General features: G+C 45.9%; 1 protein-coding gene across 1 annotated transcript in view; it reads left to right on the top strand.

Moving 5' to 3' along the window:
• Nucleotides 1-27,176, top strand: part of LOC126470940 (uncharacterized) — a 520,283-nt gene that overhangs the window by 116,109 nt on the left and 376,998 nt on the right. The window contains exon 4 of the mRNA XM_050098993.1: nucleotides 13,746-14,214. Coding sequence (XP_049954950.1) covers nucleotides 13,746-14,214 — 469 coding nt within the window. The remainder of the gene's footprint in view (nucleotides 1-13,745; nucleotides 14,215-27,176) is intronic.

Genomic DNA, 27,176 nt, shown 5'->3' with positions numbered 1-27,176 from the left:
TGAACAGTATTATTCATGTATATAGTTCTTTTTCGTATAACAATAAGGCATTTCGCGTTTGTTTACCAAATTTTAATTTAATTTCACACAACCGTATTAAAAATAATAATGTTATTATTATTAAAATTATGATTCAATATTCGTTAATTTCTGTATATGATAATAAATAAAAGGAAAAAAAGTTGCTACTAATGAATACGAACCAGCAACTTCACGATTACGACATTTGTAACTTAACAACCCTCAGAAGCCTTTCTGCTTTCAAAGGAGGTCTTTTTTCAACTGCATCTAACTGGTTGAGGAATTCAGTGTCCAAGCACTCAGCTTCGAGTCGTTAAGTATCAAGAAAATCGAACAGAATATGTCCGTAAAGTCCCCATGTAAGATAGATCACCCCGAATATATTCAGAATTCGAAAATACAGCAGAAACTGACACGGCTGGAAAGCAGAATTAATTAGAGCTTGTAGGTGACTTATGTGAGTCTCTGAACAAGAGCAGGGTGCAGGGAATCCTTGAGGTCGCACTGGTTCACACCGCTGGGGTTACGTACGACGGCACTAGTTCAACTGTGGCTGTCTCAGGGCCGACACGCGGTGGATTCAGGATTATTGCAGACTACGTGTTTCCTGAAACTCTGCTACTAGAGATGCAGTATGTTGTCCCAGCAATCCGGAAGTCATTCGCACAGACGTAAGCAATGTTAGCTTAGGTCATAGATGTAGAATTGCTTCCTAAATAATACAGGCTAACTTCCTTACCCCCATAGCTGCCCCAATGGTTAAGATCAGGAACCCCTAGTAAGCCATGGGTATTGTAGATGGTCAACAAAATTTAGTACCACGATTTAAGGGTTTCGCGTGTTTTACTTTTTTATTTTCTATTTAATTTTAACAATTATTGTTACTAATCGGGTAGTGAATGTTTAATCACAGCTGTTTACAGCATTTTGCACGTACATGAAAATATGATCTGCATTAGGTTTCAAGTGGTCTGTGTCCAGATAGCAAGCAATAATAAATAAATAAAAATTTCTTCCTCTTCAATTCAAACACAATTCAGCAGTACATCTCACCCGAATCGTCAGCCTCGCCTACTTCTCAGTTTGGCGCTCTATTTCCCTCTCCTCTCCTCCCCTCCCTCCTCCCCCCCTCCTCCCCGTTGTCTACTAGGCAACAACCGCGTGCGAGTCTCTTGCATCTGTCCACAGATATCCCGGTCCCACATCCCTTCATCTTTCATCTGCTCGTTGGTACCTTCATATCACAAATGGTATTCTGGCCTCTGCAAACAAATTATGTTTCAGCAGAAACGATCCATTATTAGGGCTTATAATAGTTGTCCGAGGTCAGTCATGAAGCAAATGATTTGTGCTAGGAACCTAAGAGGTTAATTTCAATATAATTACCGTCCGCCCCCGGTAGCTGAGTGGTCAGCGCGACAGAATGTCAATCCTAAGGACCCGTGTTCGATTCCCAGAGATTTTCTCCGCTCAGGGACTAGATGTTGTGTTATCCTAATCATCATCATTTCATCCTCATCGACGCGCAAGTCGCCGAAGTGGCGTCAAATCGAAAGATTTGCACCCGGCGAACGGTCTAACCAATGTGAGACCCTAGTCACACGACGTTTACATTTAATAAAATTACCACATCTTCTTCACTTTGTACAACACTTTTTCCCTTAGACAGAACGCAGCACTGGTAGACCACAGCTTCACTCTGATCCTCACTCAATTATGAAGTGCGTGTTGCACAATCACCAGGTGACTGTTCGCCCACTATTGGCTGTTTTCTTCTCTTCCGCCTTGCTGTTGCAGTGTGTACATAGGTTCCCACTTGGTCTCCCGGAGATTGCAAACTTTCTCCTAGCGTTGTCTACTGACTTTCTCATCTGTTTTCTGGTACCCATTGTTAAACGTATCACACCGAAGTGAGCTAATACGAAAAGTCAATAACCTCCACTGGCATTTATCAGTTTTCCCAGTCCGCTTTACGAAACATAGTCAACCTCGATTTGCTAACTTAGCAAATTTCACCTCCTACGAAATGTAATTAAGTGAAAGGCTCTAAGGATTTAATACTATGATCACTAATGAAGCTCTGATATAAAGAGCAGTAATTAAAGGCGCATATGAACTATTCGTTACACGGAAGTCGAACTAGCCCGTGTTCTACAAGGCAACCTGTAAAACAGGTTCAGATATTATTTGGACTGCTTTTAATAGTAAAAACTGAAAATCTTTTCAAATTAAGACACATATTTGCAGCTCTGGTAACTAATATTATTCATCAAAATCTCACTGGTGAAGCTACAATTTTGCTCCAGTTTAACAGTTCTTAATTCCCGTCATTGACTCCACAATGTTCTTTTTCAATGTTCTTTTTCGCACTGCCTGTACCACTGGCGAAGCTAAGCAATACACTCTCCTGTTACTTTTTTCTACATGTATCCAACATAACGCCTCAACTTAGAACGAGATTTTCTGGTACGAGATCTTCAATGTGTCTACGATGACGTTTGTCACGCCGTCAGTAGCCTACTAACTTATGCTTCGAATGCTATCATCTCTCCACTGACACCTTGTAGGAACCATCGAACCATCCACTCAAGCGATTTAGTTGGAAAACAATATTGTGGATGACGGTACAGGTATCTGAATTCCCCTCTTCTCGGATGCGTGTCCAGTACGTCCCCTACTAGAACACCTCGCTCGGTCACAAAATTTTGAAGAAACTTATATGAAATCACAACCTACGATAAGCTTGTAAGATATGGCGTACAAGAGGGACTTAACAGCTTCTGCGTAGTGTTTTGTCCTTACATCCAGTAATACGCATACCTAGGATTTTGCCACATACACTGTGATTCAGTATTATGAAATACGTCCTAGAAAAAGTATCTATTAACACACAACCTGTGCGTGTTCAGAAAGTATCGTTCTTGTGAAAGACAACTGCTCCTTTACTCACTCGAAGAAGTGAGTGCTTTGGGCAGTACATCTGAAGTTGATTCCGTATTTATAGATTAACAGTAGGCTTTTGACACCGTTCCTCACAAGAGGCGTCTAATAAAACTGCGTGCCTGTGGAGTATCGTCGCAGTCGAAGGAGAAAATAAGTTTAGGTTCAACGTTCCCGTCGCAGTCGTGCTACTGCATTCCCGCTTTCAGGTCAGAAAAGTCACAGTAGTAAGTAACAATAGTAATTGACGAGACGAAGTGATACCTGGTGTTCCGTAAAAAAGTGCTATATGTTCTCGACTTATGAGGCAAGATGAGTAGCCCACTTAGATAGTTTGCATATGGCGTAGTTTGCCGTCTCGTAAAGTCATCAGACCATAAAAACGAAAATGGTTCAAATGGCTCTGAGCACTATGGGACTTAACTTCTAAGGTAATCAGTCCCCTAGAACTTAGAACTACTTAAACCTAACGAACCTAACGACATCACACACATCCATGCCCGAGGCAGGATTCGAACCTGCGACCGTAGCGGTCGCGCGTTTCTAGACTGAAGTGCCTAGAACCGCTCGGCCACACCGGCCGGCTTGCTGTTTGGAGTCATCTGGATAAAGTGACATGTACAGCACCCTTGTTGATATGGATGAAGATCTGGAGCAGCTAACTGGTCTTGTCAAGCCTTATGTGATAATCCCAGAGTATTTGCAGAATCCGTAACTCATTGGACAGACGAGTGCAGTATTGGCTCCAAATGTAAGGACGACACTGGAACACCTACTTTAACACACACACACACACACACACACACACACACACACACACACACACACACACACCAAACCTTAAGGTACTGGACAGTACTGTGTTTCTGGTCAACGGAGGCAGTGGGTTATGAGATTTGAGCCTAGTTAAATGAGGACGTAATCGCTAACTAGAACGAATTTCGCGCTCGCATAGGGTCGTCGTTAATTACATTTCATCATATATCGACTGGTTTCCTGCCATTCATACTCAGGTACATAATTAAGTCTGTACGGAACCCCCAGTGCGCGGGTCCTACTGAGACCTGGACCAATTTTTTGATGATGTTTCGACACGACGATCTTTTACTTTCCACTTGGACAGATAAACGGCGTTGAATTTTGCCTGATTTTATTCCAGGCTTTCATTCACTAAAGTAATCTTTTTTCGTGTTCGAACTCTTTTTCGAATAGATGTGGTTTCTGTGAGCTACAGAGTCCCTTTCGCGCTGCAGACTTTGCTGGAGGTTTGGCCTAAGCACTTCCGTCTTAAACTCCTGTGTAAACAGTCCCGCACACATTTTCCACGAATTGTGGATCGCGTAAGACTCGACAAGCGCTGTTTTATGGTGAACACCATTTTGTGTCGCATTCAGCTGTACTCTAAACACGTCTGTGCGTCTCACTCAAATGTCACGAGTCAGTGATCCACTAGGGGAGAACATGCGGGAGATGCGCATGCATAGGCAGGTGACAGCCTGCGCGACATCATCACGGTTTGCAGCATTTCTTGTGATGGGCCGTTCTCGGGTTCATTAACAAGGGTCGGTGAATGTTATAAATAGTTCCAGAGACAGTTCAGTTTTCCCCACCCTTTTTATTTATACACCATGGCACTGTACAGTGGCAATTGTTAACTTTAATTTCAGTTGAAACTCCTCTCCGATTCGTACTACCACGCAGTGAAAAGCTCGGAGGTCATAAAGCGAAATTTCCACACAGCTGTCGCAATTGTTAACGATTGTCTCTTAATACGCAGCGGTGTTTGCGTGAAAGTAATTTCTGCCCGTTCCCGGCCGTTCGCTGCAACACTCGTTAATACAGCGGTTATGCACATGTTAAAAGTCAGCACGTGCTCACAAACAATGTCCGCTTTCATTTTTTTTATTTTAGCTTTAGATACCGGCCGTGATTACTCAGACAATGGCGTCGCGAATTCTAGCCCGTTTGTGCACCGCGTAACATTGTGTACACGCATCCTATACTCTTGAGCCAAGGCCAGGGTCTGTAACAGGTATATAGACTGCGTGGCGTACGACGGAACAAAAATGAAATGGAAAGTATTTTTAACTACGAGTGGCGGCTGCAACAAGGAATTCCAGGTGTTCGTTCTTTCGTAGTATCATCGCTCCCTCCCTCCCTCTCTGTCTCTCTTGGATTACTCACGCAGCATTATGATCTGCCTTTCTTTTTTCTTTAATTCCGTTGGCTTCCCTTTCGATTATAAGTGGAATACTGTGACTAGCAGCAAGAAGCAAGCCTAAAAAACGTCTACCATCAATTGACTGTCGGGAGCGAATCCTCCAAAATTCTGGTCTCTTATGGCCTCGATGCAAATAGTATGTGAAACCTTTATGTTTACTGCTCGCGCTAGTAACATTGAAAAAAGTTCTTCGGCCAAGCACTCCTTCACCATTGTTAAGGAGCAGGAGTAGAAAGTTGCGTTTTTGCCGTTCTGTCACTCCGTATCGGGCAAGATAAGACGCCTGTTGAAACTACAGAAGATCAAATGGATCTTAAGGCCTCCGATAGTAATCCGTCAATTACTGAGACCAGTTAAAGACGCAGCACGTCTCAGAACACTTGGGGTCTACAGCATCTTGCGAGTGTGATCAGTCTTTCGTCGGACAAGCAGTGCGCACTGTGGAACAACGCAGGAAGGAGCATGACAGGTTTTATCGCCTACGCCACCCCGAGGAATCTGCTTTAGCTGGGCATGCTTTAGAAAACGGACACCGGACAAAATCGGACCAAACACCCGTCCTGGATCGTACTAACAGTTTCTGGGATTGTGTAATTGAATAAGCCATTGTAATAAAAATCACGGGTAACACCCGAAATAGAGACGGTGGCGATTGTGGGGCTGAAGCGGGTACATCGAAAACCAAGTCAACGCATATCCTTATGTGTCGATGCCGCGAGCATCAGTGACGTCACAGCGGGCAGCTAGTGTCTATAAGGAGCATACCTGCAGTCTGTTGGCAGTCATAGCTCTTGACAGTGGCCAAGGAGTGCTTGGGTGAAAGATCGTATAATTTTATTCACTTGACGCAGCTGAAAACCAGACAGCGTTTTATTAATCTTTGCTATTTCACCGATTTCCTATAGCGTGAAAGTTACTGACTGTTTCACACCCTTTTAACTTTGCCATATCCCGCCCCATTCCAGATAATCCATATTTAGGTCCTCCGTAGTTTAAATCGGTTAAGGGAAATGCGCTGATGGTTCCTTTGTTGACGTAAACAGTGAGTTTTCTGCGTCAGAGGCAAAAAAAAAAAAAAAAAAAAAAAAAAAAAAAAAAAAGATTCAGATGGCTCTGAGCACTATGGGACTCAAATGCTGTGGTCAGCAGTCCCCTAGAACTTAGAACTACTTACACCTAACTAACCTAAGGACATCACACACATCCATGCCCGAGGCAGGGTTCGAACCTGCGACCGTAGCGGTCGCGCGGTTCCAGACTGTAGCGGCTAGAACCGCTTGGCCACTCCGGCCGGCGTCAGAGACAAACGCTCGTCATGGCTGTAGGAATTGTGTGGCCAAAAGTATAGTGTGGACCGAAAACAGACGAACTACTAATTGAATAGCTCATTGACCGCAATCTGATCGTGTTTCCCCGCCACCTAAGGGTTAGGTGATCCGCCTGCTCCGGTCATGCAAGAAATTGTAGCCAACGTTTGTATGGTCTTCTAATGTCTTGCCACTCGGTCTATAAGATAAGGCTTCTGTTGTTCTTACTGGTAGCCTTCCTTCTCCTAATATCCTCAGGTGCAAGTGCAGTCTCTCTTTATTCTACACTCCTGGAAATGGAAAAAAGAACACATTGACACCGGTGTGTCAGACCCACCATACTTGCTCCGGACACTGCGAGAGGGCTGTACAAGCAATGATCACACGCACGGCACAGCGGACACACCAGGAACCGCGGTGTTGGCCGTCGAATGGCGCTAGCTGCGCAGCATTAGTGCACCGCCGCCGTCAGTGTCAGCCAGTTTGCCGTGGCATACGGAGCTCCATCGCAGTCTTTAACACTGGTAGCATGCCGCGACAGCGTGGACGTGAACCGTATGTGCAGTTGACGGACTTTGAGCGAGGGTGTATAGTGGGCATGCGGGAGGCCGGGTGGACGTACCGCCGAATTGCTCAACACGTGGGGCGTGAGGTCTCCACAGTACATCGATGTTGTCGCCAGTGGTCGGCGGAAGGTGCACGTGCCCGTCGACCTGGGACCGGACCGCAGCGACGCACGGATGCACGCCAAGACCGTAGGATCCTACGCAGTGCCGTAGGGGACCGCACCGCCACTTCCCAGCAAATTAGGGACACTGTTGCTCCTGGGGTATCGGCGAGGACCATTCGCAACCGTCTCCATGAAGCTGGGCTACGGTCCCGCACACCGTTAGGCCGTCTTCCGCTCACGCCCCAACATCGTGCAGCCCCCCTCCAGTGGTGTCGCGACAGGCGTGAATGGAGGGACGAATGGAGACGTGTCGTCTTCAGCGATGAGAGTCGCTTCTGCCTTGGTGCCAATGATGGTCGTATGCGTGTTTGGCGCCGTGCAGGTGAGCGCCACAATCAGGACTGCATACGACCGAGGCACACAGGGCCAACACCCGGCATCATGGTGTGGGGAGCGATCTCCTACACTGGCCGTACACCACTGGTGATCGTCGAGGGGACACTGAATAGTGCACGGTACATCCAAACCGTCATCGAACCCATCGTTCTACCATTCCTAGACCGGCAAGGGAACTTGCTGTTCCAACCGGACAATGCACGTCCGCATGTATCCCGTGCCACCCAACGTGCTCTAGAAGGTGTAAGTCAACTACCCTGGCCAGCAAGATCTCCGGATCTGTCCCCCATTGAGCATGTTTGGGACTGGATGAAGCGTCGTCTCACGCGGTCTGCACGTCCAGCACGAACGCTGGTCCAACTGAGGCGCCAGGTGGAAATGGCATGGCAAGCCGTTCCACAGGACTACATCCAGCATCTCTACGATCGTCTCCATGGGAGAATAGCAGCCTGCATTGCTGCGAAAGGTGGATATACACTGTACTAGTGCCGACACTGTGCATGCTCTGTTGCCTGTGTCTATGTGCCTGTGGTTCTGTCAGTGTGATCATGTGATGTATCTGACCCCAGGAATGTGTCAATAAAGTTTCCCCTTCCTGGGACAATGAATTCACGGTGTTCTTATTTCAATTTCCAGGAGTGTATGTTCTGTTTTATAAATATTCGGTTCTCTCCGTACTTCATCACTTTTAACTCTGTCGAGTCTCGTGCTGTCTTTCATGTACGTCGGGAATTTCATTCCTGATCCTATTTCTTACTAAGATGTTTAGCATTCTCCGCCAATGTCTGTGAGTTGTATTGTAAAACAGGCGCAGCCATTACTTTATGAAATTTTACTGTCGTTTCTTTCCGCATTGTTCCAGCTAATCTTTTTGCTTGTCCCACACATATCTGATACTTACTCATTTTGTGATCGACATCAATAGTAATGTCGTAAGATACGTAACAGCTAATGTACTGGGTGTTAGACCCTTGCACAGTACATCTGTTATGTGGAGTTTCTCTCGTTCTGGCTGGATATTTGCCTCTAAAAGCTAAGGTCTTGGTCTTTAGAGAAGGTTTACATGTTATTTCTCGTGGCTTCGAGGTCTGAAAAATTCTTCTGTCTGCACCGAAGTCCAAATTGCATCATGTTTTCTAGTGAGTAGTAATTTCGGACACGTACGATAATCTGCTTCAGTAATCATAGACACAGCCGGCCGGAGTGGCCGTGCGGTTCTAGGCGCTACAGTCTGGAGCCAAGCGACCGCTACAGTCGCAGGTTCGAATCCTGCCTCGGGCATGGATGTGTGTGATGTCCTTTTTGTTAGTTAGGTTTAATTAGTTCTAAGTTCTATGGGACTGATGACCTCAGATGTTAAGTCCCATAGTGCTCAGAGTCATTTGAACCATTTTTTTGCAAACGTTAAACTTTCTCGTATCAGTAATAGCAGCAAACTGTCCCACAAGTAAGAGTTCATCGATTCTCTTGTCTCTCTTGGCGTTCTCCGACATTCGTGCTTTATGTTTTCTTGGTTTGAATGAACGAAACCGCGGAGCTGTCAAAAGCTGTTATAATGAATATGTATTCACAGACCACCAGTTTTGGTGAAGAGACCACCTCAAAGTCACATCGAGTTTAAGAAAGGTTCCTTGCCGTCAAATATTTTTTTTTTTTTTTTTTTAATTTTATAGAAGGATCTGTTACATAAACGACTTTAGCCGAACTGTACGCTTAGTCTTATTATGGACCGTCGATGTTTTGCATATGGTGACTGGTGGAAATAAAGAGCGTATCTTAAATTCTCTTTACTGATGTTGAGGACTTGTAGTGGCGGCCAAGACAGTTAAGTTTAGCGTGGGAACTCGTGTCCAGAAACGTACCGTTTTCCCGCTAAAAGTAAAATACTACAAGCAAAAAGCCGGTTCAGAACGAAATATACATTCTATATACAATGAAGCTGCGCAGCACTGTCTACAGAAAAAGTATTTCGACGTTACTTCTGGCTGACTAGCTAAGGTACTGAGTCTCGCCAATGGAACCGAATTTTTCTGACCGCCGTTCCTGTTGGCTGTCACACTTTTTTTTTTCCTTAAAAATTCTTTCTTCCCAGGAAAGTGTCCCCTCTAAAAGCAATAACTCTTCCAGAAAGAGCGAAATTTCGTACCCCGTTGTGGTAGTTGTTATGCTTTACGGCAGCCAGTAGAACTCTCGCCCGTCCATTGTGCACTGTCGCTAACCCGCACACCAATAAGAAACACGAAGTCGCTCCAGTTACAACACAGCTCAGGCAGGCAACTGAGGCATCATTGTCTGCGAAATATCCCTTTTTACTATCTGGTCTTCGGTCTTTGGATCCCCACTTCGTACAGACTATTGCAACATTCAAATCGTAGATTGAGTGTTTCTTTGCGGTTGTGTGGAGAGTAGACGAGTGGTAATGTCACCAGTTATCTGACTCTCCCGTATCAACCTCTTCATTTCATAGTAGCACTTACACGCAACGACCTCAGTTATTATGGTATTCAGTCCGAAGAGGCCTCGAAAGGCTCTATGGTACCAACCGGCCGCCATGTTATCCTCAACCGATAGGCCTCACTAGATGCGGATATGGAGGAGAATGTGTCAGCACACCAATCTCCCTGCTGTTGCCTGCTTTCTCGAGCGGAGACGCTATTTCTCAGTCAAACAGCTGCTCAATTGGCCTCACAAGGGCTGAGTGCACCCCACTTGCAGACAGCGCTCGGCAGACCCTGACGGTAACCCATCCAAGTATTAGCCAAGCCTGACCGCGCTTAACTTCGGTGCTCTGACGGGAACCAGTATTATCACTGCGGCAAGCCCGTTGGCGTCTTCAGTTATCTGTTGGCAGTATTCCAATCTATGCCTTCCTCTACCATGTTCGCCCTCTGCAGCTCCCTACGGTGCCATGGAAGTTATTCCCTGATAGCTTAACACATGTCCTGTCAAAGCATTCCATTGCTCTTGTCGGTGTTTTCCACATATTCTTCATTCCCGATCCCGTGGAGAGAACCTTCTACACTATCAGTTCACACAATTTTCAGCATCCTTCTAAATTAGTATTAGGTCTACAACTTTGCTTCCGCCGTTTTGCAATAGACGGCAGTAGCGGCAAGTGAGATTCAGGTGGGTGGTCATAGGTGTAATACAATACGCTTAGGCATCTGTGAATATAATGCCATAAAATATTAGTCGATTTATGACTGCATCATAAGGTTATTCTCGATTAAGTACGTCAACTTACCTACCCATTCCTCTCCATTTGCGGGAAGTTCTAATTTTCTTCTTTAACATGAAGAAATCTGCGGCTGTGGCTCTTAAAATGTTGGGTAAGACCAATGGTGAGGGAACTATTAGTGGAAGAACGTACAGAGAATGTCTCCAATGCCTTAAGAACGGTGATTTTGATGTCGAAGACTGGCATGGCAGTGGAAGACAGAACGTTTTCTTAGCTACTGAAACAGACGAAGACAGTCACAGGACATCATTATCGAAAGCACTTGATGCGTTCGAGCCCAGAACTAAACACAATACAGCGATAGACACGTATAGGTAATTTTGCAGCAAGTCAGTGCTCGACCCCATGTCACAAAACCCGTCAAAATACACATGGAAACGTTGAAATGAGAAGTCCTACCTCTCTCGCCGTATTCTCCATACGTTGCTCTCTCTGACTACCACCTTTTCGATCAGTGGCATATAGTCTGGCTGACCAGCGCTTCCGATCATATGAACAAGTGCAAAATTGAATCGATTCATGGATACCCACAAAATACGCCCAGTTCTTTCGCCACGGGATTCGTATGCTATCCGAAAGATGGGAGAATGTAGTGGCCAGCGATGGGCAATACTACGAATCATAATTTTTTTGTAAGTTTTTCACAATAAAGCCCCGAACTTCGAAAAAAAAAACGGTGGAAGCAAAGTTATAGACCTAGTACATAAACTTTAATTATCTGTTTTTCCGTTTTCCCACAGTCCATGATTCACTTCACGCACCAGCTTAGAAGTAGTAAGGCTTATGTTTAATGTTTGTGGATTTCTTTTAGCGAGGTACCCTTTTTGCACGAGCTAGTTTGCTTCTTGAAGCCTCCCATGCTTCGTCCGACATATTTTGTTTCCGAGGTAGCAGAACTCCTTCATCTGCAACTTGGTCCCTGACCTCGATGTTAAGGTTACTACTATCTGAATTATTCCTCATTTCTTTCGTATTTCTATGGTCTACTCTCAGTCCACATTCAGAGCTCGACATGGTTTTCATTCCATTCAGCAGGACATGTAATTGTTCCCCACTTTTCTCTAGGAATAACAACGTCTTCAGCGAATTTTAATTCCACTAGTGAAACTTGGTTTTATGTACCGGGTGATCAAAAAGTCAGTATAAATATGAAAACTGAATAAATCACGGAATAATGTAGATAGAGAGGTACAAATTGACACACATGCTTGGAATGACATGGGGTTTTATTAGAACCAAAAAAATACAAACGTTCAAAAAATGTACGACAGATGGCGCTTCATCTGATCGGAATAACAATAATTAGCATAACAAAGTAAGACAAAGCAAAGATGATGTTCTTTACGGGAAATGCTCAATATGTCCACCATCATTCCTCAACAATAGCTGTAGTCGAGGAATAATGTTGTGAAGAGCACTGTAAAGCATGTCCGCAGTTATGGTGAGGCACTGGCGTCGGATGTCGTCTTTCAGCATCCCTAGAGATGTCGCTCGATCACGATACACTTGCGACTTCAGGTAACCCCAAAGCCAGTAATCGCACGGACTGAGGTCTGGGGACCTGGGACGCCAGGCATGACGAAAGTGGCGGCTGAGCACACGATCGTCACCAAACGACGCGCGCAAGAGATCTTTCACGCATCTAGCAATATGGGGTGTTTTTTTGTTTGGTTTTTTTTTGTTCTAATAAATCCCCATGTCATTCCAAGCATGTGTGTCAATTTTTACCTCTATCTAGATTATTCTGTGGTTTATTAAATTTTCAAATGTATACTGACTTTTTGATCACCCTTTACATCACTACTTCTTTGCTGTACAGGTCTGACAGTAGGGCAGATAAATTCTCTGTCTGTCTTACGCCTTTCGTAATACGAGCTCTTCTTACGTGGCTTTTACTCTCTCTGGGTTCTTATGCGTGTTACATATTACCTATCATTCCCTATAGCTTACAGTTACGAAGGACGTTGGATAAGTATTGAAAGATGTTTCTTCTCTCGGCCAATTTCGGTGGAAAAAATAAGAATTTGTTGTGGGACATCGTGAATATTCCCGCTTCAACCCCTACAGTTTCGTGAAGTTCCGATAAGTAGTGGTGCAATACGTAACCTTGAAAGTTGCATTTGTTACGAAGGTACCTTCCAAGCACAGAGTTGTCATTGAGTTTGGTTTGGCAGAAAAACCAGAGCATCGCACACATTCATAGGCGCTTTCAGAATGTCTACGGAGTCGTAGAAGTGAACAAAAGCACGTTGAGTCGTTGGGCGAGGGGTATGTCATCATCGCAACAAGGTCGCGCAAACCTGTCTGATCCCCCGCGTGCCGGCCGGCCGCACACAGCTGTGACTCCTGCAATGTTGGAACGTGCCGACACTCTCATTGCAGACGAACTTCTCCATCTCCGGGATAGCGCAAGGCCTCACAGAAGTCTGCGCACTGAGAGGAGCTCACAAAACTTCATTGGACTGTTCTTCCTCATCCACCCTACAGCCCGGATCTCTAACCTTCTTATTCCCACCTGTTTGGCCCAGTGAAGGATGCTCTCCACGGAAGCAGTACGTGGAAGATGCGGAGGTGATTGAAGCAGCAAGACGAAGGCTCCGACGTCGATCAGTAGAGTGGTACAGTGCGGGCATAGAGGACCTCCCAGTAAGGTGGGGTAAGGCGGGTGCATTGAACGGAGATTATGTTGGAAATGGGGCTTTGTAGAAAGAATAGTGGGAAAAAACATGGTGTATAGGAATCCTGAATAAAACCAACCTGCTTTCAGAAAAAAAGCGTTGCATTACATACTGTACCCCTCTGAGGATTTCAAATATACTGCACGATTTTAGGTTGTCTGACGCTTTTTCTAGGTGGACAAATGGTGGGGTTGTGTCTTGCTTTTTCTCAAGCGCAACAGCGAAACTACGTTGAGTATTATAATTGAAGGTGGGAATGTTTTGGAATGCGCAGGTGGGATGGCGCCGCCGCAGCAGCGTTCCGGACGCGGGCCGCTCGGACAATACGTCGGCCGACGACGAAGACGATGACGACGACGACGACGTCGGCGCCGACGAGGGCGGCGAGGAGCGCGCGCGCTCGACGACGCTGCCCCGCAGCCTGGCGCCCCCGGGGGCGGGGCCGGCGCCGGCCACGTCCAACTCCCTGCCGCGGCTGCCGCCCTCGCTGGCCGGCATGCACAAGGCGCACAGCGTGCACCACCTGCTGCAGGCGGCCGGCGGCGGGGGCGGAGGACACGTCAAGTCTGCGCGCTACCGCCCCCCGGGCTTCGTCAGCCGGCCCGCGTCCACCTCCGTGTCGGCGGGTCCGCCCCCCAAACGCGCCGTCTCCGCCCCCGGGCTGCACCAGCCGCAGCCCGCCCCCCGCGCCAACGCACCGGCCAGGCGCCGCCCCCAGCCGCCCACGTCGCTGCTGCCCTCCGGTGAGTGTCGTGCCCGTGGCTACTGGTCCAGGTGGAGGGATAGCGTCTTCTTTCTCTGCGCCCATCTATTACACCCTCTGGTATCTGCTCTCCGCTTGGTGGAGCACGCACTACGTCAACTCGGAGTCGAAACAAAACCCAGTTCGGCGCCAGCGTTTCTCAACGTCTGCAATCTCATCAGCTGATTTCGTGTCAGCTGTGTACGATAAAATCAATGGATTAATCTTAAGGCCGATTGTATGAAGATTATTTTTGATAAGCACAAAACATGAAGTCTGGTCAAGTTGAACTCAGAAATCTGCATTGTAGAGCTGTTAAGAAGTGGAATGAACTGTGACTAGCAAAATTTTGTGGAACAGATCAAGTTCAGTTAGTCACCACTTCATGACCTAGTGTGGACACAACAAAGGAACGATTTAACTTTGCTCGCAAATACGAGCTGCCAAGAAGAAAATAACGAAGAAATTGTTAATATTATCACATTGCTACAGTTCAGAGTAATTTTCTATCTGCAATATTAGGTTAAAAAGGATATCGGCGCTGTAAATAATGACTGCAGACAGCAGTCATACCTTAATCTTACGAATACTGAATATTGTGACGACATAAATTTATGAAACATATTGTACCCGTAATTCGATTTTAAACGGTTTCTTTCTTTTTCTTTACGTTTCATCCGCCAGTGAGAGTCGCCTGTTGGTGTAACAACGTGTTTACAGTAATTCTTCCTATCCCTAGCATAAAACAGTGTATTTTATACTGGAGTACCTACATACAAATACTATGTATTTAACGAGTCTGTGTGCACCATAGGGCTTTACGCTGAAATCTGTTCTTCTTCAAGTCCTGCCTGACATCTTGTAGAGCATCTCAGAAGCAGTGCCTCAAAGGCTTCCTCGACCCTTTTGCGCAATTATTTATTAGTCTTGTAACGATGATGAGCGACATGGGTCTAGATTATTCGTCAAAATTAATTGTCTGGCGTAGTAAGGTCTAGACTTCGTGGTGGTCATTTACGCGGGGCTGGAGATCTTGCTGAAGTACGCCCTACCCATTCATCAAAAATCTCACACAAAAGCGAAAAATCAAGTTGCGTACTTCTGCAACCATAAGTGATGAATGATTCACTTGCCTTTGAGCTCAATTTTTAACCACATTTGCAACAAGCCAATATAAGCGTTTTAATTAAAATACTCTTAAAAAGTTATGGATGGAACAGTATTGTGATCACATCGTGGAACATAAAATAATAGGGTGGTTTCTTTTCCAGTTCGTGCACGTAATCGAATTTTTGTTAGACCAGAAAACTGCATTTCTCCTTTCTCGACTCCGGCATATCGTACATCTGAATAACACTCTTGATCGAGACCATACATTTGAAACGCGTGACAACAAATTAATATTCGGCTGTAACTAGCTGCTCCTTGTCGTTTTCAGATAATTCATCACACACATCGGTCTAAATCTTTCCATTTTCAAATATTTTTTTTTATTTAGTCGTGTTGTTGCTGTTTTTGTTTCGTGCGTTAGTTGAAGTTTTTCGTCTTTCAACCAAGAGAGACCTTGCGAAAATCTTGGTCAGAACTGAAGGATTGGAAGTGTTTCTATTTCAATTCCGGGCCAGTGTGTACCAGACATTAAAAAATAGAAATCCTGGTATACCTGGAAATTTACTTGTTTTTGTTTGTACAGAGGAGAGTCGTTGACTTGCTCGATACTTGCGGTGAACGTCCGTCGCTGCTAAAGTGATAGGAAATGGTGTGACATTTAAATTTTTCCCGTCAGATTGACTGTTTCAAAAGCGATGTAGTTGAGAATAGTGATCAAAAACGGGCAACATTTCAGAATGGCGAGCTTATTTGATATGGCTGAGCTTCGGTGAGCCTGATGAAAAGTATCACATAACTCTAAAACAGCACGACCTCTTGGCAAATTGTGAAGAGAGAGAGAGAGAGAGAGAGAGAGAGAGAGAGAGAGAGTGTGTGTGTGTGTGTGTGTGTGTGTGTGTGTGTGTGTGTGAGCGCACTTTGCACCTGAATAACGTTCAGTTTTCATGCATTCTTGCTTTTCTATTGTATCAAATTGGAAGACCAGAAGACGACTGCAAATTATTTTGCGTCGTTGTTCGTGAATGTCTCTTCCCTCTCCAGTTGATCTTATGTTACCTACGGACGACTGAAACGGTCTTCTCTGACGAATTACTGTGTCGTGTCAACTTTATGAAACGTCCCCTTAGAAAAATTTATGAATGACTGTGCTTAAACTCACACACAATATTTTTAGCGCAATGCAATCTGACTTTCAAAAATCCCTACAAAAGAATGGCCCTGACTAACAATAACCCATACCTTTCATGAATCACTTACCTCACAAAAATCTTCGTTACTCAAACTACTGCAATACAGCGTGCGCCAATACTGCCAGCTGAATAAAAGATTCTGCCTACTGAAGGCACTAACTACTGATAGGCATAGTTAGCAAATGAAAGATTTTGATAGAGAACAAACAATGCAATTACCTTAATAGTGTTCAAAAGTCATAATATATATAGCAATTCATGGCATCCAGTCTTACAAATTTACTGTCTCTGATGGACACAGGTCCAGATCATCCGCTCTCGAAACTCGGCCATCTCTCTCCCCACATCCACCACTGCTGGCGGCTCACCTCCAACTGCGCAATGCTACGTGCTGTTAACAGCCAACTTGCCAACACTACAATAGCAAATACCAACAATGCAAACCAGCCACAGACTGCACATAGCACAGCCAGTGATTTTCATACAGAGCGCTACATGGTGTCACCAACATAAAAACCTAAACAGCCTGCTTACAACTTGAATGTATGAAACGTATAGAACGAATGCGATTTCAAGCACTATCAGAGAGAGTGAAATTATTTTTTTCGCGTGGTATTGGCCGTGGAAAAGCGCACGGTAGTGCGGTCTCTAATATTCGTTAAATTTATTGGTTCGGAATCTTGACTTTTTAAGACAATTTCAGAAAGTATTTTTTCTATTTAAAATTGTTGTTTCCTAAAATAGAAACGTCTTTTACGAGCGCTTCTTCTGCGAAGGCCGATATTACTAGGCGGCATCATACTAAAATCCATCTGTCAAGGGCCCAGAGGCTTCACTTGTGTAGAATTTCTACATCTTATTGTTCGGCAATGAGCCATTGAAGATAACGTGTTCCGCATCTGAAACCACTCAGCAAACTTCCAAATAATTTCTCAAAGTTTCTCGGTAGAGTTCACCACATATTTGTCTAGTGCAGTGCCATCTCATTTAGCACAACAGCGTACTCGTCACGCTCAATTTCGTTTTCAGATCGGTAGAAAAGGCTTTTAGTTTGTATACGAAAACTGAGTTATCCTAATAACCCTCGAAGTTCGCAAACTGAGGCACGAGATGAAAGGGAGGCACAGGACACACAGTGGCGGAGAGGCAGCGACTTTACCGTAATTTGCATCTCAGTCGGCAGCTTCTGAGGAGCCACGCTACGGGCTAGATGGCCAGTAAGTGATGGCTGACTTCAAAGGGAGCGAGCCTCACCAAGCATCTCGTACTGCACTAAGAGAAAGCGCCCACTGCCTTCCGCCATACAGAGCAAAATTACGGCAATTATACGTGCGACGGTTTTGGCGCTGTCGTCAAAAATCGAAAGTCTAGGCCTGTAATTTAGAAAAACTCAGCATTGTTAGAATCGGAAGCAAGATAAAACATGCCATTGTTGCTGATGATGGGGATGGGGGGTAGAAACATCTTGACGACTGGAACTTACGGAAAGATGATTGCGTGTTCAGTGGAGAAAGACGTACTTATCTATGTGTATAAAGTTACTAACGGATAGTTCTCCGTGATCACAGCGACACAAATTTGGCGTCATCGGTCTTTTGACAGGTCTGATTTATCCCTCCGTCCGTCCCTGGTAGCTGAATGGTCAGCGCGACGGAATGTCATACCTATCGGCCCGGGTTGGATTCCGGACTGGGTCGGAGATTTTCTCCCCTCAGGGACTGAGTGTTGTGTTGTCCTAATCATCATCATTTCATCCCCATCGACGTGCAAGTCGCCGAAGTGGCGTCAACTCGAAAAACTGGCGCCAGGCGAACGGTCTACGCGGCGGGAGGCCCTATCCTCACGACATTTCCATTTATTTATCCCTCCAAGACTTCGTTGGATGTGCCAGTATCTTCATTTCAGGCCAGTACTTACACCGGTAGTCCTCAGTTACTTGTGGGATATACAGTCACGTGACAAAACTCGTGGGATACCTCCTAATATCACGTCGGGCCTCCTTTAGCCCGGCGTACTTCAGCAACTCTACGTAACATGGACTCAACAAGTCGTTGGAAGTCCCCTGCAGAAATACTGAGCCGTGTTGCCCCTGTAGCCGTCCGTAATTGCGAAAGTGACGCCTTGTGCCCGATTTTTTGCACGAACTGACCTCTCGCTTCTGTACCACAAACGTTCGATGGCATTCATGTCGGGTGATCTTGGTGGCCAAAATCATCTGTTGGAATGGTCCAAAAGGTTCTTCGAAACAATGACGAACAGTAGTGGCCCGGTGACTTGACGCATTGTCATCCACAAAAATTCCATCCTTGTTTGTGAATACGAAGTCCACGACTGGCAGAAAATGGTCTCCAAGTAGCAGCTCTGCCTCAGGGGCCGCAGCAGCAACGTTTTCAGCGATCTGCTGCACCTTTTCCAGTCTGTGAGGATTATTTGAGTACTCCTGACCATTCATTTTGTAACACGGTTGAGAATCGCAGGGAGAGAGATGAGGTGATCGAGATGGCCAGGAGATTGCACTGCATCTGCTGATTGACCCCTCGTCATCGAACCATCATGTACGCGTGACAAGCTTCTCAAGGCGCAGTGTGCTGTTGCTACCGGTTGCTGAAAATATTCATCCAATCGTTCATCCAGTTGATCTACAGTTGGATTAAACAGTTTCTGCGCATTCTGGTCAGCTTTAACAGCTTGGTCAAAAAATCGTATTACGATGCGGACACTAGAAACCGCGCACCAAACACGAATGTTGAGGTTATGAAACAGTTATTCAGATTGCTGAAATGGATTTTTGTGATGAATAATGGCGCAAGTACTGTGAGTTCACGTACGTTGACAGGCTGAACCCTGTCTCATCTTACGAAATGCAAAACTGTGGGTACGAAAGCTCTCATTCCACTCCCTTCACAAATCACCGGCAGACTACTACACGTCATAGTTCGTCTGAACGTTTCAACTCATACACAACAGTATTTCCTATGATGGGCAGTGAAATCTGATTTCGCAGGACAGAGCGGATCAGGTTGTGGAAAGGGGCCAAGGTCAATTACTGTTAGTTATAAAAGAACACACACAAATTTATTCCTTAAACCAACGCACAGTTTTCTCTTTACAACAACAAAGATCAATTCACGGCTGAGGGCCCAAGTAACTTCTCCAGAATAAGTCTAAACGATTGCTTTTAAAACATCAGGATTGAGAATAATGGCTGAAGGTCTTACTTAAGCAAAATTACAATATCTTCTCGGCTAAAGGCCGAAATAATATTTAAGATCAGCTAAGGAAAGGCTTTAAAGCCAAGCATTTACAAATTCCAGATAAAGGCCATATTAAGGAAAAGTCAAGTTAATTCTTCGGCTGAAAAGCCAATTAAGAAAATTTTCTTTACATAATAAAAAAGAGGCTTTAAAGATAAGCCTTTACACGGTACAACAGAAAAACATCTTAAGAAAACTAGAAGTATCTTGTCAGCTGAAGGTCCAAGCAATTACTCAAGAATAATTAAAGACAAGGTCTAGCGGTTCTAGGCGCGCAGTCTGGAACCGCGCGACTGCTACGGTCGCAGGTTCGAATCCTGCCTCAGGCATGGATGTGTGTGATGTCCTTAGGTTAGTTAGGTTTAACTAGTTCTAAGTTCTAGGGGACTGATGACCACAGTAGTTAAGTCCCATAGTGCTCAGAGCCATTTTTGAATTAAAGACAACCTTAAGATAAACATTTACAGAACATGGCTGAAGGCCGTTTCAAGAATTCAAAATAATTAAAGAGAAGCCTTACAGACAAGGATTTACATATTAAAGCCACAGAGTCTGAAACAAACGCGACTGAAGGCCTAAATATAGAGCAACAAGAACTGTAACTGAAACACGGCTGAAGGCCTAATCTTAAAGTTGTTTAGTTCGGCTGAAGGCCATATACTAAACATAAAACAGACAACATTTATACACGACTGAAGGCTTGGCACAATACCTGCGACCAAATAAAATGACAAACACAAACAACAAACAGTGGTGCTCAGAAGTGTTCCAAGGGTCGGCCTGGGGAGGAAACTCTAAACACAGTTTAGGTGAGACAGGCAGCCAAGCGTAACACTAAACAATCGTGTTGCAGCACGACCTATGGACGGCTGACGCACCAACCAATCGCATAATCAATTCCCTTCCACCCGACCAACAGCACAACAACCAAAGGTACCAGCGAAGCAGCAGGATTATGTCTTAATAATTGGCGTATAAACACAGTCAAGGCAGAATAAACACTCGAAGAGAAAAGGAGAACCACACCAAGCTGTCGAATTACACTCCGTGCCGGACAGAATCAGCACGGCGAGGAAAACACACTGCCGCAAAACTACGCTAACGACCAGGGCAGGTAACCGGAACGTTAACGGCCACAAGGTAGAAGGTACCTTTGGTGCACTTTGCTAATAAATTATAATCATTTCAAAGGTTAAACACCATACAGGGAGACGGCTGCAAAATTTTACCGACTCCAGCACACCATCACGTTGCTCCTTGCGGGCACAGCCCAGGATGCAACAACCAGCAATTAACGAAAGATGTCACAACAGTTGAGCTTTCATGACAGCTTCACTGATTACTCAACTCCAGTATGCAGGTGCGGTGGGCAACGAACTTAGCAGTTCTCGCAGCTAGTGCCACACCAATCCGACCGCGCGCGCACGCCGCCGGCAGCCCTGGCCTCATCACACGCCGCAGAGACTTCCTCGCTGCTCAGCCGCAACCGACCGACTGCCACACACACCATAACACGGAAATACAGGGTGTTTCAAAAATGACCGGTATATTTGAAACGGCAATAAAAACTAAACGAGCAGCGATAGAAATACACCGTTTGTTGCAATATGCTTGGGACAACAGTACATTTTCAGGCAGACAAACTTTCGAAATTACAGTAGTTACAATTTTCAACAACAGATGGCGCTGCAAGTGATGTGAAAGATATAGAAGACAACGCAGTCTGTGGGTGCGCCATTCTGTACGTCGTCTTTCTGCTGTAAGCGTGTGCTGTTCACAACGTGCAAGTGTGCTGTAGACAACATGGTTTATTCCTTAGAACAGGGGATTTTTCTGGTGTTGGAATTCCACCGCCTAGAACACAGTGTTGTTGCAACAAGACGAAGTTTTCAACGGAGGTTTAATGTAACCAAAGGACCGAAAAGCGATACAATAAAGGATCTGTTTGAAAAATTTCAACGGACTGGGAACGTGACGGATGAACGTGCTGGAAAGGTAGGGCGACAGCGTACGGCAACCACAGAGGGCAACGCGCAGCTAGTGCAGCAGGTGATCCAGCAGCGGCCTCGGGTTTCCGTTCGCCGTGTTGCAGCTGCGGTCCAAATGACGCCAACGTCCACGTATCGTCTCGTGCGCCAGAGTTTACACCTCTATCCATACAAAATTCAAACGCGGCAACCCCTCAGCGCCGCTACCATTGCTGCACGAGAGACATTCGCTAACGATATAGTGCACAGGATTCATGACGGCGATATGCATGTGGGCAGCATTTGGTTTACTGACGAAGCTTATTTTTACCTGGAAGGCTTCGTCAATAAACAGAACTGGCGCATATGGGGAACCGAAAAGCCCCATGTTGCAGTCCCATCGTCCCTGCATCCTCAAAAAGTACTGGTCTGGGCCGCCATTTCTTCCAAAGGAATCATTGGCCCATTTTTCAGATCCGAAACGATGACTGCATCCCGCTATCTGGACATTCTTCGTGCATTTGTGGCGGTACAAACTGCCTTAGACGACACTGCGAACACCTCGTGGTTTATGCAAGATGGTGCCCGGCCACATCGCACAGCCGACGTCTTTAATTTCCTGAATGAATATTTCGATGATCGTGTGATTGCTTTGGGCTATCCGAAACATACAGGAGGCGGCGTGGATTGGCCTCCCTATTCGCCAGACATGAACCCCTGTGACTTCTTTCTGTGGGGACACTTGAAAGACCAGGTGTACCGCCAGAATCCAGAAACAATTGAACAGCTGAAGCAGTACATCTCATCTGCATGTGAAGCCATTCCGCCAGACACGTTGTCAAAGGTTTCGGGTAATTTCATTCAGAGACTACGCCATATTATTGCTACGCATGGTGGATATGTGGAAAATATCGTACTATAGAGTTTCCCAGACCGCAGCGCCATCTGTTGTTGAAAATTGTAACTACTGTAATTTCGAAAGTCTGTCCGCCTGAAAATGTACTGTTGTCCCAAGCATATTGCAACAAACGGTGTATTTCTATCGCTGCTCGTTTAGTTTTTATTGCCGTTTCAAATATACCGGTCATTTTTGAAACACCCTGTATGACTGCCACACCAAAGAAGTTACAGCAGTACCAGTATCGGTAAACACTGCTGCTGCCACTGACGGAGGCAAGTGAGCAACTCGCTCAGATAGTAACTGAAGGAGGACTAAGACGCCACTTATGGTGACGAAATGATCGAAAGGAGAAACGGCATTAACGCGAGCCGACCACGGCACAGGCAGTTCTCCTGTTCATGAACACGGGTCAGTTCCGCGCCAGTTTTATAAATATTTGCAGTGTCTGTTTTATTTTGCTCACCATGTCTTTATATACTTGGCGAATATTAATAAAACCGACAGACTACAGGGACGGACTTCTGACGAGAAATAAAGGAAAAAAGGTGCTACGAACACGTATCTGGAAATGGACGGTGTGCGTGCTGTGACAGCAAGTTGTTCCGGAACGCTGTACAGAGCTGCATCGTTTCGGCCGTTGTGGCCGAGCGGTTCTAGGCGCTTCAGTCCGGAACCGCGCTGATGCTACGGTCGCAGGTTCGAATCCTGCCTCGGGAATGAATGTGTGTGATGTCGTTAGGTTTAAGTAGTTCTAAGTTTAGGGGACTGTTGACCTCAGCTGTTGAGTCCCGTAGTGCTTACAGCCATTTGAACCATTTTTTAGTGCATCGCATCCACTTCACAGCAGATGTTCGAAGTGGCCTCCATGGGAATGCAGGTGATAAGAGACGTAGCAGTTGTCATGTGGGATACACATAATCGTATATTGAGTTACACCGTCTTGGCGGGACAGTTGCCTGGGGCTTGTACTGAGGATTCGTCTCTATATCCTGTAGAACCCGGTCCTCCGAATCCGGCGTACGCACAGTCCGCCGCCTCCCTGTACGTTCGTGTGTGTGAAAGGACCAATGATCAGACAAACGCCCAGAAACGGCTTTAAATGTTGTGCGTTGTGGTAGATGTCTGTGAGGGTACTTGTTTTGGTATAGTAGTGCTGCCTGTCGACCGCTCTCATCTGCTTGGCCGTACACAAACACAATATGGGCTTCTTCCTGACGTGAATTCCGTACCATTCTGCTGCTGACAGTACGTTGCGTCTATCAGACAGCCTGCAGCACACAAGGAACACGCGGCAAGTGGTCAGAGGAACTGTCATTCTTCTGTCGTGGCAACGAAGCATTTCCGGGCACTTGTTCGTAGCACCTTTTTTCCTCCATTTCTAGCCAAGAATCCGGAATCCGTCCCTCCAGTTCGTCGGGTTTACTAATGTTCATCCTGCAAACGTTTAAAGGTGTAATTCGGAGAAGAGGTGTCCTAAGTTGCTTGCCAGTTCCTGGAATTCAGTCTCCACCTATCCATATTCTTCCAGTTATTCTTCAGATTCCTTCAGCGTGGACAATATGTTCCTTTAAAATGAGCACACATCTGGAGGGCAGATAATTTCTTTCCGTTATTCAAAAAATGGTTCAAATGGCTGTCAGCACTATGGGACTTAACTTCTGAGGTCATCAGTCCAATAGAACTTAGAACTACTTAAACCTAACTAACCTAAAGAAATCACACACATCCATGCCCGTGGCAGGATTCGAACCTGCGACCGTAGCGCCTAGAAACGCTCGGCCACAGCGGTCGGCCTTTCCGTTATTATTCAATCGTCAACAGTCCGTGCCGTGGGTACTAAACGTTATACAATTGCCTACTCTCTAAGTTTTCTAGTCAGTTCTATTTTACTGGACCGGCGCAATGAATTGAGTAACTGGTCCACCCTAGCGTTCAAATAAAACAGTAGAACTTGTCCCCAAAGTGAAATCTGAATCGGGAAATTCACAGCTGCGGAAACCCGCCGCTACAAGTTCGGAAGTGATACGTTAAAGAGACGCAGGTGGAAATGGTAATTCCTCGCGGCCTGACATCCTATGTGGGAATCAGAATTCTCGAGGTTAGGTTCCAGAGAGGACTATGCAGCCCGCTTCGACCCACAGCCGCTCAGGTCTCGTCTGCGAGTGACGGAGAGCCCGTCGTGGGAGCGGCGGCAGTTCCTGCGAAGGTCAAGGGGTCGCGGGGTCGCGCGCTGCTTTCGCGGCGCAATGAATAACAGCGGTTGCAGCCGCCGGTTACCGCCGCGGCCGCCGCTGCTGCGCCGGTTTCACTCTCACTGCTTTCCAGACGTCGGCGTTACCCAATTACCCGTGCACAACAGCCGCTGCGCTGAGGGCTCCTCCGAAAGTTGTTGTAACCCTAACAGCGGTTTCACTCACGCACGGCCGAGCCTCGCTCCTTCGCACGCAACCGCTTCCATTTCCTTTTATGACTCTCAGAAATGACAGGAAAAATTCAGTAAGCTGCTGTTAAAATACATGTATTTACACTACTGGCCATTAAAATTGCTACACCAAGAAGAAATACAGATGATTAACGGGTATTCACTGGGCAAATATATTATACTAGAACTGACATGTGATTACACTTTCCCGCAATTTAGGTGCATAGATCCTCAGAAATCAGTACCCAGAACAACCACCTCTGGCCGTAATAACGGTCTTGATACATCTGGGCATTGAGTCAAACAGAGCTTGGATGGCGTGTACAGGTACATCTGCCCATGCAGCTTCAACACGATTCCACAGATCATCAAGAGTGGCGTATTGTGACGAGCCAGCTGCTCGGCCACCATTCACCAGACGTTTTAAATTGGTGAGAGATCTGGAGAATGTGCTGGCCAGGGCAGCAGTCGAGCATTTTCTGTATCCAGAAAGGCCTGTACAGTACCTGCAACATTATCCTGCTGAAATGTAAGATTTCGCAGGGATCGAATAAAGGGTAGAGCAACGAGTCGTAAAACATCTGAAATGTAACGTCCACTGTTCAAAGCGCCGTCAGTACGAACAAGAGGTGACCGAGACATGTAACCAATGGCACCCCATACCATCACGTCGGGTGATACGCCAGTATGGCGATGACGATTACACGCTTACAATGTGCGTTCACCACGATGTCGCCAAACACGGATGCGACCATCGCGATGCTGTAAATAGAACCTGGATTCATCCGAAGAAATTACGTTTTGCCATTCGTGCACCCAGGTTCGTCGTTAAGTACACCATCGGAGGCGCTCCTGTCTGTGATGCAGCGTCAAGGGTAACCGCAGCCATGGTCTCCGAGCTGATAGTCCATTCTGATGCAAAAGTCGTCGAACTGTTCGTGCAGATGGTTGTTGCCTTGCAAACGTACCCATCTGTTGACTCAGAGATCGAGACGTGGTTGCACGATCCGTTACACCCATGCGGATAAGATGCCTTTCATATCGACTGCTAGTGATACGAGGCTGTTGGGATCCAGCACGGCGTTCCTTATCACCCTCCTGAACCCACCGATTCCATATTCTACTAACAGTCATTGGATCTCGACCAACGCGAGCAGCAATGTCGCTATACGATAAACCGCAATCGTGATAGGCTACAATCCGACCTTTATCAAAGTCGGAAACGTGATGGTACGCATTTCTCCTCTTTACACGAGGCATCACAACAACGTATCACCAGGCAACGCCGGTGAACTGCTATTTGTGTATGAGAAATCGGTCGGAAACTTTTGTCATGTCAGCACGTTGTAGGTGTTGCCACCGGCGGCAACCTTGTGTGAATGTTCTGAAGAGATAATCATTTGCATATCACAGCATCTTCTTCCTGTCGGTTAAATTTCGCGTCTGTAGCACCCCGTCTTCGTGGTGCAGCAATTTTAATGGCCAGTAGTGTATTATCGACCGTAACGCCTCTCACATTATATCCGACAGCTCGTGTATAGGTACAATAGGGACCTCATAATTGTCAGTTACACTCGATACATCCGCTGGAAATCTGAGTGTAAAGATAAAGTCGAATGACATGAATGGCTTGGAGACCCTCGAAGGGCAGTTTCAGCTGCCTAATTAGAAAGGTCTTTTCATGTCCCCCGCTCCCGCGGGCACCTTTCTGTCGCGAAGTATTAGAGCTGCATGGGGAGGTGTATCCATTACCTGTAACTAACTGTACATGGTGAATGTGTGTGTGTGTGTGTGTGTGTGTGTGTGTGTGTGTGTGTGTGTGTGTGTGTGTGTTACATACAGTATGCATTGCTGTGTTGTTAACAAGTGTGATGCAATGTTCCTTCCAACATGCCTGCACGTCCAAAGGAACATTGTATCGCACTTATTAACAGCACAGGCACTGTACTGAACAGGTACTGTACTGAACAGGTACTGTACTGAACAGGTACTGTACTGAACAGGTACTGTACTGAACAGGTACTGTACTGAACAGGTACTGTACTGAACAGGTACTGTACTTAACAGCGTACTGTACTTAACAGCGTACTGTACTTAACAGCGTACTGTACTTAACAGC

Source organism: Schistocerca serialis, chromosome 1 (assembly GCF_023864345.2).
Source record: "Schistocerca serialis cubense isolate TAMUIC-IGC-003099 chromosome 1, iqSchSeri2.2, whole genome shotgun sequence".
Taxonomy (NCBI): Eukaryota; Metazoa; Arthropoda; class Insecta; order Orthoptera; family Acrididae; genus Schistocerca; species Schistocerca serialis.
This window is presented reverse-complemented; position numbering and strand designations above follow the sequence as displayed.